At 36.3% G+C, this 12,849-nt stretch overlaps 1 protein-coding gene across 1 annotated transcript in view; it reads right to left on the bottom strand.

Moving 5' to 3' along the window:
- Pde3a (phosphodiesterase 3A, cGMP-inhibited) overlaps positions 1-12,849 on the bottom strand; it is a 301,905-nt gene that overhangs the window by 35,030 nt on the left and 254,026 nt on the right. Inside the window, exon 6 of the mRNA XM_005379045.2 lies at positions 4,720-4,939. Coding sequence (XP_005379102.1) covers positions 4,720-4,939 — 220 coding nt within the window. The remainder of the gene's footprint in view (positions 1-4,719; positions 4,940-12,849) is intronic.

Below are 12,849 nucleotides of genomic sequence, written 5' to 3'. Positions count from 1 at the left end.
TAAAATACCTTTTTTTTAAGTAAAACAAGTTTTTTATTTACTTAAAAACAAGTTTATAGTTACTACCTTGCATGGACAGAAACTCTTAGACATATATTGTAGTTTGTTTAAAAGTGTCCAAAGAATTATGCATCCAAACTAATTTAGAAAGTGTTCACATAACAGTAAAGAAAGGTCCAGTCAGTAGGTACAAAAAGACAAAGACTGCTGTTATGGTATGAGACTGCTGCTCATAACTTGATATTCCAGATATGGAAGGAGAAACCAAAAACCTTAATAAAGCTAAGTCATTAATTTGTTTTTTTAACTCTTGTGTTATCACATACAACAGATTCGTTTGTGTTTAGCTTTTTCTGTACAGAATAAACAATTTTAATTTGAAAATGTGTCAGTTTCAACTTCAACCATCTAGGTCAGTTACTTAAAAACTGAACTACACTCTAAATATCCCATGACAGGATTTAAGAGCTTCCTAAAAGATCTCTTAGAAGACCTGTTTCTTGTAGTTTTAATAGGGTCCAAAAATGTAACTCTGTGTTTTTGTCTCATTTTATAAGTGTGTATCATTTTTGAAATTCAATACACATTCTCAAAAGTGACCAGTGTGTGTGTGTGTGTGTGTGTGTGCGCGGGTGTGTGTACTACTAAAATACTTTTGTAATCTACTTATCTGTCTCATGGAAAGACTAACTTTGTTTTGTATGAGGATGGTCCTAAGAGATCACTAAGAGAATGATCAATTTAATGGATTAGAAACTTCGTATCACTCTCCTTTGTATCTTCCATAGTCTTGAGCTTACAGAAGCGAAATTGCTGGTAAAATCTTGTTACTTTAGATCATAGTCAAGGTGTAAGTGTCACCTTAGCTGCAGCATACTGGGACAGGCTCCATGTATGAATAGTAGTAATCTTGGAAGTACTGATACATATTTGGTCAAAAATATCTTTCCTTATGGAATACCTGTGTGCTTGCTTAGAAGTCTCATTCTCAGATTTATTTCTTTAAGCCATTTTTATATCCTAACATATTTTTAAGAAAAGACAGCCTATGGTGAAACAAAATAATAGAGTATTATTTTTTTCCCAAAAATTAAAAATGAGTTCTTTTTTACAGATTGATCAGTCACTTGTTAAGGCCCTAAGGGAATGAACAAAAGACAGGGACATTTTGGTGATGAGTGAATGTATGATTGACTGGATACAATGCTGGTTGACAAAAAAAAAGGCCAACAAGGTACAGAGAATAACTACAAAAACTGAAGGTTCTTAAAGGTGAACAGTGTCCCATAACAGAGGGTTGGTGGAGGATGAAAGATATTTTTCTCCAAATCTTGACTGTTTTAAAAGTTAAAAAGTAACCCCACAATGGCTTAGCAAAGTTGCAAATTATTGCCTCTCTCTTTTATCTTGTTTAGACATATCATGATTAGAATTTAATTCTGCATTTTGTTGCTGTTTTTTTTTTCCCTGCCTAATATGACAAAGGGTCTCAGAAGATTTTTCATCTGTTTGTTATTTAACTACAAATTACCCACTCTCAAAAGAGAAGAAATGAGTGCTATTTTATTGTTTAGTACCTTAAGTGGTTCAATTTTTGTCCTTAATTGTGCTTGTGTGTGCAGCAGAGAAAAGCATTTTTCAGCTAAAGATGTTCATGCTAAGTAAATTTCCACCTTTGACTGTAAGTAGAAAAGCATCACACATAAATTATTTCTAGTGATAAAATCCTATCGTTTTTCCTTAGCGAACCAAAAGAAAATAACAGACGAAAAAAAGAAAGTACATGCAACTGAGAGAAGTAGAGTTTATAAGTTTGAAGATTTTTCATTGTAAGATAATCCCTAAAAGCAGTATTTAAATTAGTGGCTCAAAACTACCAACTCCTGTTCCAAAAAAAAAAAAAAATGCTTGTTGCACAGACATTACAGCAGCCAAGAGGCGGATATTCAATGCCAATCCCTCCGAGTTCAGCAGGGGAAACCACAATAATTAGTCCTGTGTTTCTGGAGCTCTCTGTGCCTGCATGGGTGGCTGCCTTGAAGGGAATAATAAAACCTGGTTTGAATTATAGATTTATAAAGCCCAAACAAATAAAACACACACTACTGGGTTTATAAACATTACTGAAAAAGTAGACAGTGAAATCCCCTTGTTTTTCTCTGAAACCTCTTTTATAAAAATCTCATTACATTCTTCCTCCTAAGAACACACACACACATACACACACGCATATACATGCACGCATGCATGCATGTACACATGAATATGTTGAGAAAAGCTATGTGAGTGGTAGGTCTTTTCTGAACATCTCTCTCCTTTCCTTAGGCAGCTTATTCCCCACAAATTCAGAATGTAGAGGGGTTGAGCTCCCTAGGAAACCTGGAAGCAGATGTCCTTGAAACTCCAGGCTTCATGTCTTATCTTAGGGTGTACACTGAAAAACAAGGCTTCCTTTCTGTGTCCTGCCTCACACTCGATCTAAGAGGAATTACAGAGTGTTAATCTAAAGAAAGTGGGTGTGTGGTCATATAAATTTAACAAACACTAGAAGAAATAAAAATCAAGGGGTGATGTTTTAGCAAGACTTCTTAGGACTTTTAATAAAGTAATACATGTTGTGAATCACTAAAATGTGTCTCAAACATTTTACTTTGTAAGGTGCATTTTGGTAGAGGGATTAATTGGCCATAGAAAATTGGTTTATTTTAAAAAATAAAAGCAAAAAGGACCAGAGATATAGTTCAATGGTAGGGTGTTTGCCTAGCACAATTGAGGCCCTTGGGCTCAATCTCCAGCAATAAACACATGCATACACACACAAACATGCGTGCGCGCGTGTGCGCACACACACACACACACACACACACACACACACACTCCTGACATACAGAGAGCAGACAATTTTTGGATGGCAGGGTAAGTTTTTATTCTGACCCTGGCCAAAGGAAGAAAATTGATTGTCCATTTAAAAATATTTGTAAAGAGAAAAGTAGCAGTGAAGACTATAAAGTAAATGACTTTTAAAAAGAGTGTCGCATAATGTGGATCTGGAGTGCTGCCCCAGAGGCCTGTAGGTTAAAGCCTTGGTGGCCTGTTGAGTCGCTGTCAGGAGGTGGTGGAACCATTAAAGGTGAGGCCTCCTGGGAAGAAGTTAGGTCACTGGGGATGTGCCCTGGTAGGGGACATTGAGGCCCTGACCCCAGCGGGTCCCCTCCCACCTCTCTCTCTCTCCCTTCTTACAGCCACCATAAGGTGAACAGTTTACTTCACAACACCCACCATGATATGCTGCCTCATCACAAAAACAATTAGGCCCAGCAATCATGAACTGAAGTGTCCATCATCAAGAGCAAAAACAAACCCTTCTTCCTTCAAGTTGGCCTGTCTCAGGTGTTTTGTGACAGTGTGGGAAAGCTAACGAAAAGTTCACAAACTAAGTATAAGAAAGTGAAATTTGTGAAGCTTAATATCAGTTGCTAGTTCTTAGCACTGAATATAATAATAAAATTTAGGTCTATAAACCAATATTTGATATTAGACAAACAATATGTAACTAATGTATTCAAGTAGTAGTCCTCATTGACCTTAGAAAAGAAACATTCTTTTGAAGGCACACTCATGATTATACTCAAAACACTCAACTATTTTATACTCAAAAAACATTTACTGCTTCAAGATCAGTTATCTAAGATGAAGCTATTATTGAAGAACAATAAAGTACATTAATCAGCAAGAGGAAATATTTCTTTTTTATTACGGTAACATTGGCAAAATAATTATTTCAGCCATGTTAAGCTCTTTTCTTATCCTCTGTAGTTAACATTTTGTAATTCTGTTTTTAATGTGATAGACTAGCACACACAACACTGAAATGTATTCAGAAAACTATTTGAGTCAAGCAATAGTGTGCTGCTATTATTTGTACATTTTCAAAGTGTTAAAATGGAAAATACATGTTTATATCTGATAATCTGAGCAACTGATTTGAAGACAACAATATGCAAGGTAACAACCACTGGTGAATTCCTATCGTCTTGTCTAATAAAACTCTGTATTGTCGCTAATGTTTTTTTGTGTAAATTATTATTTTCTTATTCTCTTTACTGGTTTGATCAATCTTCCATTCTTACATCTGGTAATCTGAGCAACTTTGTTGAAGACAACAATATGTAATATAAGAACCACTGTTAATTCCTATCATTTTGTTTTGAAACCCTCTATCATTTTTAATGTTCTTACTTTGTTTTGTTTATGTCTGTGATGCCGGTATGTTGCTATTGTTCTTTTTTCTTTATCATTTTCTTTAAAATTAAAAAAAATAGGAAATACAAACTTCAGCTGAATATTTTTCAAATCAGTTTAAAATACTCCCTGGAGAACAAGTAAAAACATTCTAATAAAGGGTCATATCAGAATACTTGATATAATTTTTAAAGTATATATGCTATATATTCTATATCAGCAAAGGGATAAAATAAACAACTATTGATTTTGTATCATCTCTAAAGATTAGCATTATGGACTGTAAGGAATTTGATCTCTCTGAAAAATCCACTTGCTATTAGAGCCTGTTCGATACAAATCATATTATCCTATGCTTTTTTCTTAACTACTTTGGCAAACATGTACCAAGCTATGTGGATGGGTATTGGTTATTCCTATGGGGAAAATTAGTAACATCGTTATTATTAAACTCCAGTTAACAATGCAACTCCTTACCTGCTACATACAACAGGTGGATCCAGGATCTGAGGGGACAGGTCAGGGGCACTTTGAGTGTAGGTTAAAGTCCTGTGAGAACTTGGACCATGTTTGGCAGTTGTCTCGGTAGATTCTGGAAACTGCACTGCAGAAATTTTGCTGACAGGGCTGCTGGCAGGAGTCCCGTGGAGGGGGGAGGAGCAGGGTGATTGAAGAGGGGAAATTTTAGCAAGGGCACCTGGGAAAGAGAGTTATGAAGTCACTAAAATGTCTTTGAACATGTGAACATGCAACCCCTTACACTTCAGCTCTACTCCAGTAAATTCAGAAACAACTTTATGGACAGTGAGGCCACCGTGCTGGTCTCCCCGACATGCCACCATCTGGCGGCAGGATGTGTGGTTGGGGTGTCTCTGAAGCATGAAATTCAAGTAATGAATCATCATGAAAAATCGGGAACCATGTTGGCAGTGCCGCTGAAGACTTGGTGTCCTGGAGTACCTTCAGGAGAGAAGGATATTATTTTCTCCTCCCGTTTTTGTTTCTTGTACTTTCGCCTTGAAAATAACAGTTGAAATTTTGTCATGTGCCTGCCCTCTCTTAGGCTGAGGAGTTTGTAGCAGGGACAAGATTTTCTGTCATTTTCAACATTAAGTGGTATCTAGAACACAACGTGGCAAGCATCCAACACTTCAAACAGGCAGATAAAGCAGATAATTTTTTGAGAGGCAATTAACCTTAGCAGTGATTTACATTTTTGGTGAAACTACACCTTTGTATGTACAATAGCACTGTAAAATCAAAATAAATTTTGAAGAAAACATTAAAAAATGTAACACAATCCATTTTATACCTGAAGACAAAATTTTAATTTCAAAGGTGGGTATTTGTACCAGACTGGCCATGCTTACTCTAAATTGTATAGACAGTCCTTCAGTTTTAAAGCATTAGCATTAGATGCAAGGATGATATCTTTTGAAGTTACTCTCCTGAACCTAGAGAAGGCAGCCTGTGCCTATAACTAGAAAAACAAAAACAGAAAAACAGTTGCCTAACTTCTAAACGACTAGCTGCTTATTGATTTTCATGATTTAGGGTTGAACATCTTATTCCAGAGCAAATAAAATGAGTCTACCCAAAGTCATTCTCTATATCTCACCACTTGGGAAATTTACAGCTATGGATTACACATCACAGAACGATGTGGGCGGGTAACAGGCAGCTGCCTTACAGGGAGGTTGCTTCTCAGGAACAGTTCCCTCAAAAGTTCGATTTGTCACAGCCAAAAGGTTTTCTGCTCCACTGAAAGAAGTATTAAACTTGCTGAAGGCCTTTTGTACTTTTCTTTTCATATGTCTTATTGGTGCTGTTATTTCTTTTGTTTGGTTTCAAAAGATGAAAATCTCATTCTCCTTTTGCTTAAGTATGGATAGCAGCTGCTTTCCAAGTCTTTTGCTTAATATTTCTTTTGTTGATTCTTAATCAACAGATCAACTCCCTGCCTTTTTACTTAACAAATGAAACTATTTAGACTCAAAGACATCAAGAAACCTTGCCAGGGCCACAGGACTAGTACGAAGGAGAATATGGAATAACCCCATTTATTCTTAGCATAAAATGTAATATTGTAGCTCACACTTCTCTCAAGGTTGCCCAAGGCAGAAGAAAAAGCCACGCTCTATTAGGCAGCATTTGTATTGCTCGTTATTACATCTGATGGTTTTTATTTTGATTTCTAGTTTGACAAAAAGATTGAGCCACTTTACCAAAGATGCTGACGAATCTTCACGTTACTTAGTTTCCTGAGCCAGAAGAAAATTAAGTTCCCTAAATTTTAAGCTCAGAGTTTCCCAACCCAAGCATCGATGTGTGAGGCAAGTGAAATACAAGTGTGCTGTGAAGAAATTTGTGGTTGTAAATTAAAAGAAAAAAAAAAAAAGAAGACTATTTCATTTGAAAGCTGCAGAATAAACTCAAATTTTAATGCTATCTCTAACATTTTATGATTGGATTATCTCATTATAAATTTGTAGAATGAAGAAGTTATATTTTTACCAAGCTCTAAATTCCTTCCCAGTTCTCCTGGCTATACGACACTGTCATGTACTCACAAATATGCTTATACATCTATGGATGCTTTGATGTAAAAAAGGGTGGACATGCCTGGTCCAATTTAGAACAGTTTGGGAAGGCAGACACTGGATATGACCTTATAAGAGTTGTACACCACGAAGGAGCTAAATCCTGTGATAGAAAGTTACCAAGGTATTCCATGAGTAAGAATCACAGTGATTTATTCATCTAACAAATATTTATTGTGTGTGCTGCTGCAGGGATGCAGTTGGTAATGGGAAAATAGAGCTCTCATTCCTTTGGCAGAGACAGAAAAGGCAAAATAAAAATCAATAATAAAAGAAGGAAAAGGCATACAATTTCCAGTGATGTGGAAAAAAAAAGAATGCAAAAAGTAGAGGACAGAGTGCTTTATATACAGATAGTCTAGGAAGGACTCCCTGAAGGCTAAAATTTAAACAGACTGATGAAAGGAAAGCCATCTAGACTGGGGAAAGCATATTCTAGAAAGAGATCTTACCCTGGGTGGTCAGAGGATCTGTGGCTATAGCTTAGCACACAGGAAAGAGAGGGCAAAGCTAGATGGAGTTCCGTAGGTAAGTTTTAATTGCTCTGTCTAAATTGTGAAACTCCTGGTAGGCATTGCTTTAGGCAACTCCTTAATTACTCTGATGGCAAAATTATGAGTTTGAGGACAGTTTTTAACTATTTTTTAAAATAGAACTACAATATATTTCAAAACCCATGGGAACATTTCTCCATTTCTCCCTTGACACAATGTATTTTCTGAAAGTAATTTATGAGAACAGAGATTGTTTTCATTGCTAATTTTTAGTAGCTGCCAGCTGATAGCCTCAGAGACATGCAATTCACTCTTAAATACACATTTTAAAATCCACACAAACCTTAAGGTTCTTGGAATTCAGGGATTAACTAAATTTAAACCAATAAGCAGACTTTAAGACTCCTGGGATGAAATCTTAAATAAACCTGTAACAAGGAAAAAGCACTTAGCTTTTATAGTACTTCAGTCTACAGATTTTGAACTCTTTTAACAAACATAGGTCCTGGCAGCAACCATGAGAAGCAGCAATTTTTTTAGAGGAGATAATGGCATAAAATTTAAAGTTAAAAATACACAAAGGAAAAAGAATGCCACTGGAAGTGGATACATATTTCCATATAGTACTCTTCAAAATAATGGAGAGATAAAAGCAGACACAGGCTGGGTAACCTTTATCCAAAATGTTTGGGACCAGATGTATTTCAGATTCCAGAGGTTTTTGGGATTTTGACATATTTTTATAGACTTTATCAGTTGAACATCTCTAACCTTAAAATTTGGCATCGCAAATGCTCAGATTTTAATTTTCAAATTAGGGAGGATCAACTTATTATCACCAAATATTCCTTCTTTCTAGAAAGGAGTAACTTAGGAAGGGGATTCTTCCAAGGGAAAAAATCCTGTTTTAGCAAGTCTTTAAAAACAGATTTTATAAGATACTGCAAGTGTAATCACTATACAGCTAGAGGAATGACTATTGAGACTTTGCAAAGTTGCATCCAATTTTACATTGCTCACTGACACATTTACACAGAGAAAAGAGTGAAAGATCAAATGAACACGCATTCTCTTGAATATATTTGTCTTCATTTGATATTTGAGTAATTTTAAGATACTCCAGGAAAAACACAAAGCTCATGAAACATAAAGCTTCAAATAACTCACCCTATTGTAATGTGAAATGCTGTCAATTTAAAAAATACCAAAAAATGCAATTTAAAGTCTAAAATACCAACTCCTTTGATAAATTGAGGCTGTACTACTCCAGTCCTGAGAACATAAGAAAATGTGTGTCAAGAAGCAAGGAATTTGGGGTAATCAAAGGGAGAAGATAAATAGTACAGTAAGGAAACTCTTTAAATGAATCCATCTGTTTTGTTCTATAAAACTGTTTCATTTTAATTGGACAAGAAAAAAATCAGCTTGTCTGATAAATACATATCCCTTTTCTATGTGCACAAGAAAACAATAAGCCCTAACATTTTTCCAAAACAGAAAAGGTAGCTAAGGTAAAGCAAATACCAAAAAAACAAACAAAAGCTAAACAAAGTTACAGAACCATAAGTTAAACTTTCTCTCCTTTCAAATTTCTGTAGGAAAGTCTCAGTCCAGCTTACAGGTATAGAGATGTTTATATTCAGTGTAGCAGGCAGCTCAAGCTTAGAAGAATCCAGGCAAAGGACAACTGTAAACTCACTATGAATTAGAGGAATTTGCAAAGGAGGATGACATAGTGGTAGCTTCCCGTTGTCAGTGACTCACACTGCAGCAACAAGATTGAAAATGCAAATTATATTTAAATCCCCTGTTTTTATGCTTTAATCAGAGCACTCCTATGTGATTTCATCCATTTATTTTACATTAGTAACTGCATAATAATTGCTTGCATTTCAGCTATTTAAAACTAAAGCTGATTGATTGAGCAGGAGGACACATTGTTTACTTGATCTGTGCAAAGAACAGATTCATTAGTCCCCTCTGAAACAGGTCATTTATCTCTGTTTGCCTGCTCTGGGCTCAGAGCTTGCTTTCTCCCCGTCTCATTGTCTACAGCTCTTTCTTCCTCCTCAGACTCTTCACACCCCACTGGACTCCACTGGCTTGTACTCTGCCACATTGGGGGCTTTCCCAGCCTCATTCCACACAGTGTTTTGAATAGCGGGTTGTGGCATAGTCAGCTGCATCAAATATGGTGCTACTTACTTCCTTTGACCGAGTACCATCAGTGCAGGGAAACGGGAGTGTTGAAATGGAAGGACCCATCCAACCAAGGAGCCCTGAAATCTAATTTCAACTCCCTGATTCTAGATGGATGTTTCTCTGCCTCTGTGCAGACTTTCAGAGATGTGTTTCATTGAATTCAGCATGCTTGCGACATAAGTTGTTTTATAAACATTTAGCTCTTCGGTGACAGCAGTGTGAAGATACCACAAGGCAAAATCCCCTTTAAAGATAACCACTACGAACATATTGGTGCACTTGATGGCAACATGAAGGAGCTCTTGCTGGGCCTGTGGTTTAGTTCCCAGGGCCAGTGTTTGGGGCATCTTATGTAGGCATTCTTTTCCTTGTATGCTTTGCCCTTTATTTTAAATGCAGTCATACCGCTTGGGGAGTAGGAGAACGAGAATATAAGGCTGTTCCATCATTTGCTCAGTTATTTTCAGTGTCTGCCCTAATCATGATTATGTTTCTTGACTTTATTATGTTGAGCTATCTAATAGTTTTCATTTTATTGTCTCATAGTTTTATTTTAATATCTAATTGCTCAAACAGAGAGAGAAAGAGAGGAAGAAAAAACAACCCAAGTCCTTCCATTATCTTGTATTCACCCAAGGACGGAACCACAAAATTCTAATTATAAAATATGTCAGTTTACTGCCCTTAATTTTTTTTCTAGTGCAGGCTAAAAGAAAAACTGAACAATTATGTGGCCCTGTGCAAGTAACTTAAGCTTTCTGTACCTCAGTTTCCCCATCTGATTCCTCCCTTTGTTATGTAAAAGAATAGAATATTGAAACTCATATTTTATCCATTAAGTTACATGTTACTGTCCTATATTCTGATTCTGTCTTTTAAAACAGGGAAACCTTTCAAAAACTAAACAAACCCAGGCATGACAGATCATGCCTGTAATCCCAGATACTCAGGAAGCTGAAGCAAGAAAATTCCAAGTTTGAGGCCAGCTTGGGCAACTGAGTGAAATCATATCTCAAGATAAAGAAACAAAAGGGCTGTGGATGTAATTCAATAGTAGAGTACCTCGGGCTTTAATCCACAGAACCAGGAAGAAAAAGAGTTCAAAACTCAATAACAGCAACAACAACCACAATAAAACTACCCACAAGTCTAAAAATAATATTTATGCATGCAAGGTTCACTTGGATTGACCCATGTTTTTCAAATTTATTTCAATTTTTATTAGATCTCAGACTTTCTGCTATCATTTTTCATTGTAGAATATATTCATCATCAGCATCTTTAGTGAAAAGATATTTTTATTTATTGGTATATGTTTGTGTTACATAATAATTACATTCATTTTGGGGAATCAGTACATACTAGATTTCTAGAAAGGTTTTTTGTTGTTGTTGCATTTCTTAACTGCAACTCATGAGGTTCCCTGTGCATGTAGGGATGATGGTTGTATATCCCATGTTCGAATCTCATATCTTAAAATCTCACAGTTCTGAATTGGTAATTATTCATATTTTTATAGGGGAAAAGGGGGCCCTACAGAAATAGGGCCACTTTAATGTCCCTATAAGCATGTCTTGTTAATATGGAATTCTCAAATTCAGTTCTTCTGCTTTCCTGGACTCCCAAGTGAATCTCCTCATTACCAAGGTAATCTGTGTTTGCTCTCTAGGCAATCTCAGTTAAGTATTTGCCTATATTATCCTACATTGCAGGGTCCCAGTAAAAGCTCAATTGTATTTCTCAAGTCATTAAAGACTTCTGAGTTATAAAGTTTAATGAACATCTCCAAAGCAGAGAGGACCAGATTATTGTTGCAAAACCAGATTACCTTTAATGGTTTCTTTCTGTAATGGAATTCCAGTAAAACTGTACCTTTTGGAAGGAAGTGCCTTCCTACAATAAACAAATATAGCCACTTAGGTATGTTAGACAATGATATCAAGGAATAGTTACCTAGTATAAAATAAGTAATCAAAGGAAAAAGTACTAAATGTTTTTATCTAGACATAACAACAGTAATGTTTCCTGAAACTGTGCCTTTTAAAATATAAAGTTCATATTGCAAGGTGGTCTCTAGAATATTAGTGAAAGGTAAGCAACCCACACAGGTTTCTCATATAAACATTGTTGTTTTAGGAACTTCTGCTTTTGGTGAAAATGCAGTCATTTGGAGTAGACTCATGCCTCTTTGAGAATAGACAAGCTGAGGGTAAAAAAAGAAAGAAAGAACTCTGAAGGCAGAGTTTTGAAGGACTAGGTTCCCAGAGAAGAGCACCTCTGAGCGTGGGCCAACATGCTGCAACCCATTCTCCCCTGGGAGCAGTATTTACTGGCTATTGGCAGGGAGCAGGAGCTTGGGAATCCAGGCAGAGGAGGGCAGCTATTAGAGCGGCATGCCAGCAGAGCTTTTAGCAATGTCAGGAGAGTGATGACAAAGAAATTGGAGTTTGGGGCTGCCATCTCAGCCAGAACTGACAAGTCAAACATCTCAGCGAGAAGGGGCAGTTCCTCTTGAGCCATCTGATGCATTTTTATGCTGCTCAAGACAGAAGTTTCAGAAACTGAGCAGAAAGTAACTGAAAACCTCAGGATAGTTTTCTACAGTATGAGAAGTAAAAACTTGGAGTTAATATTCTACTTCTAGTAAGGATGAGGTCAGTGTGAACACTTCAGGCTCTCCACTGAGATTTTAGGAGCAGAGCAATTCGGATTGAATCTGACAAAAACTGTATCCCAGTTTTGAGTCTACACAAACTGTGATGAAATAAGGTAATCTTTCTGTAGATCCTTTTACTTTCCTACCTAAACTTTATCATTCCTAATTTTGATATCCAAATTCCTTATCATAGCTCATGTATAGTAAATGAAGCATTTCCTCAAACTCATATAAATACCATACTCCTGAAAAATGATTTTTATTAAAGTCTAAAAATAAAACTGAAATTTATAAGATGATCCTCTGAGAGATTGTGAAGAACTGTGATACTTACTTCTTATTCACCCAGTAATTTCAAGATACAAAATCCGGTACAACAACTTCTAGAGATCTCTGTCATCACATAAAGTAGATATTTAAGTAACTAGTTAATTTTTGGTTATTTAAGCTTTTTTTGGCTTTGCTTGGTTGTTACCTTTCCTTCTTTGGGGGGGGGGGCTGGAGAGGTGCAGTAGTGGTAATGGATCCCTGGTCTTATGCATGCTAGGTAAGGGCTCTACCACCCAGCTACATCCTCAGCCCAGAGCTTTTTCATTTAAATAATCACATCAAAGACATCTGAGTGTAGGGCACCCTCTGAATATTTCCACATTTA

This window comes from Chinchilla lanigera, unplaced genomic scaffold (assembly GCF_000276665.1).
Source record: "Chinchilla lanigera isolate Chin_1 unplaced genomic scaffold, ChiLan1.0 scaffold00012, whole genome shotgun sequence".
Classification (NCBI taxonomy): Eukaryota; Metazoa; Chordata; class Mammalia; order Rodentia; family Chinchillidae; genus Chinchilla; species Chinchilla lanigera.
This window is presented reverse-complemented; position numbering and strand designations above follow the sequence as displayed.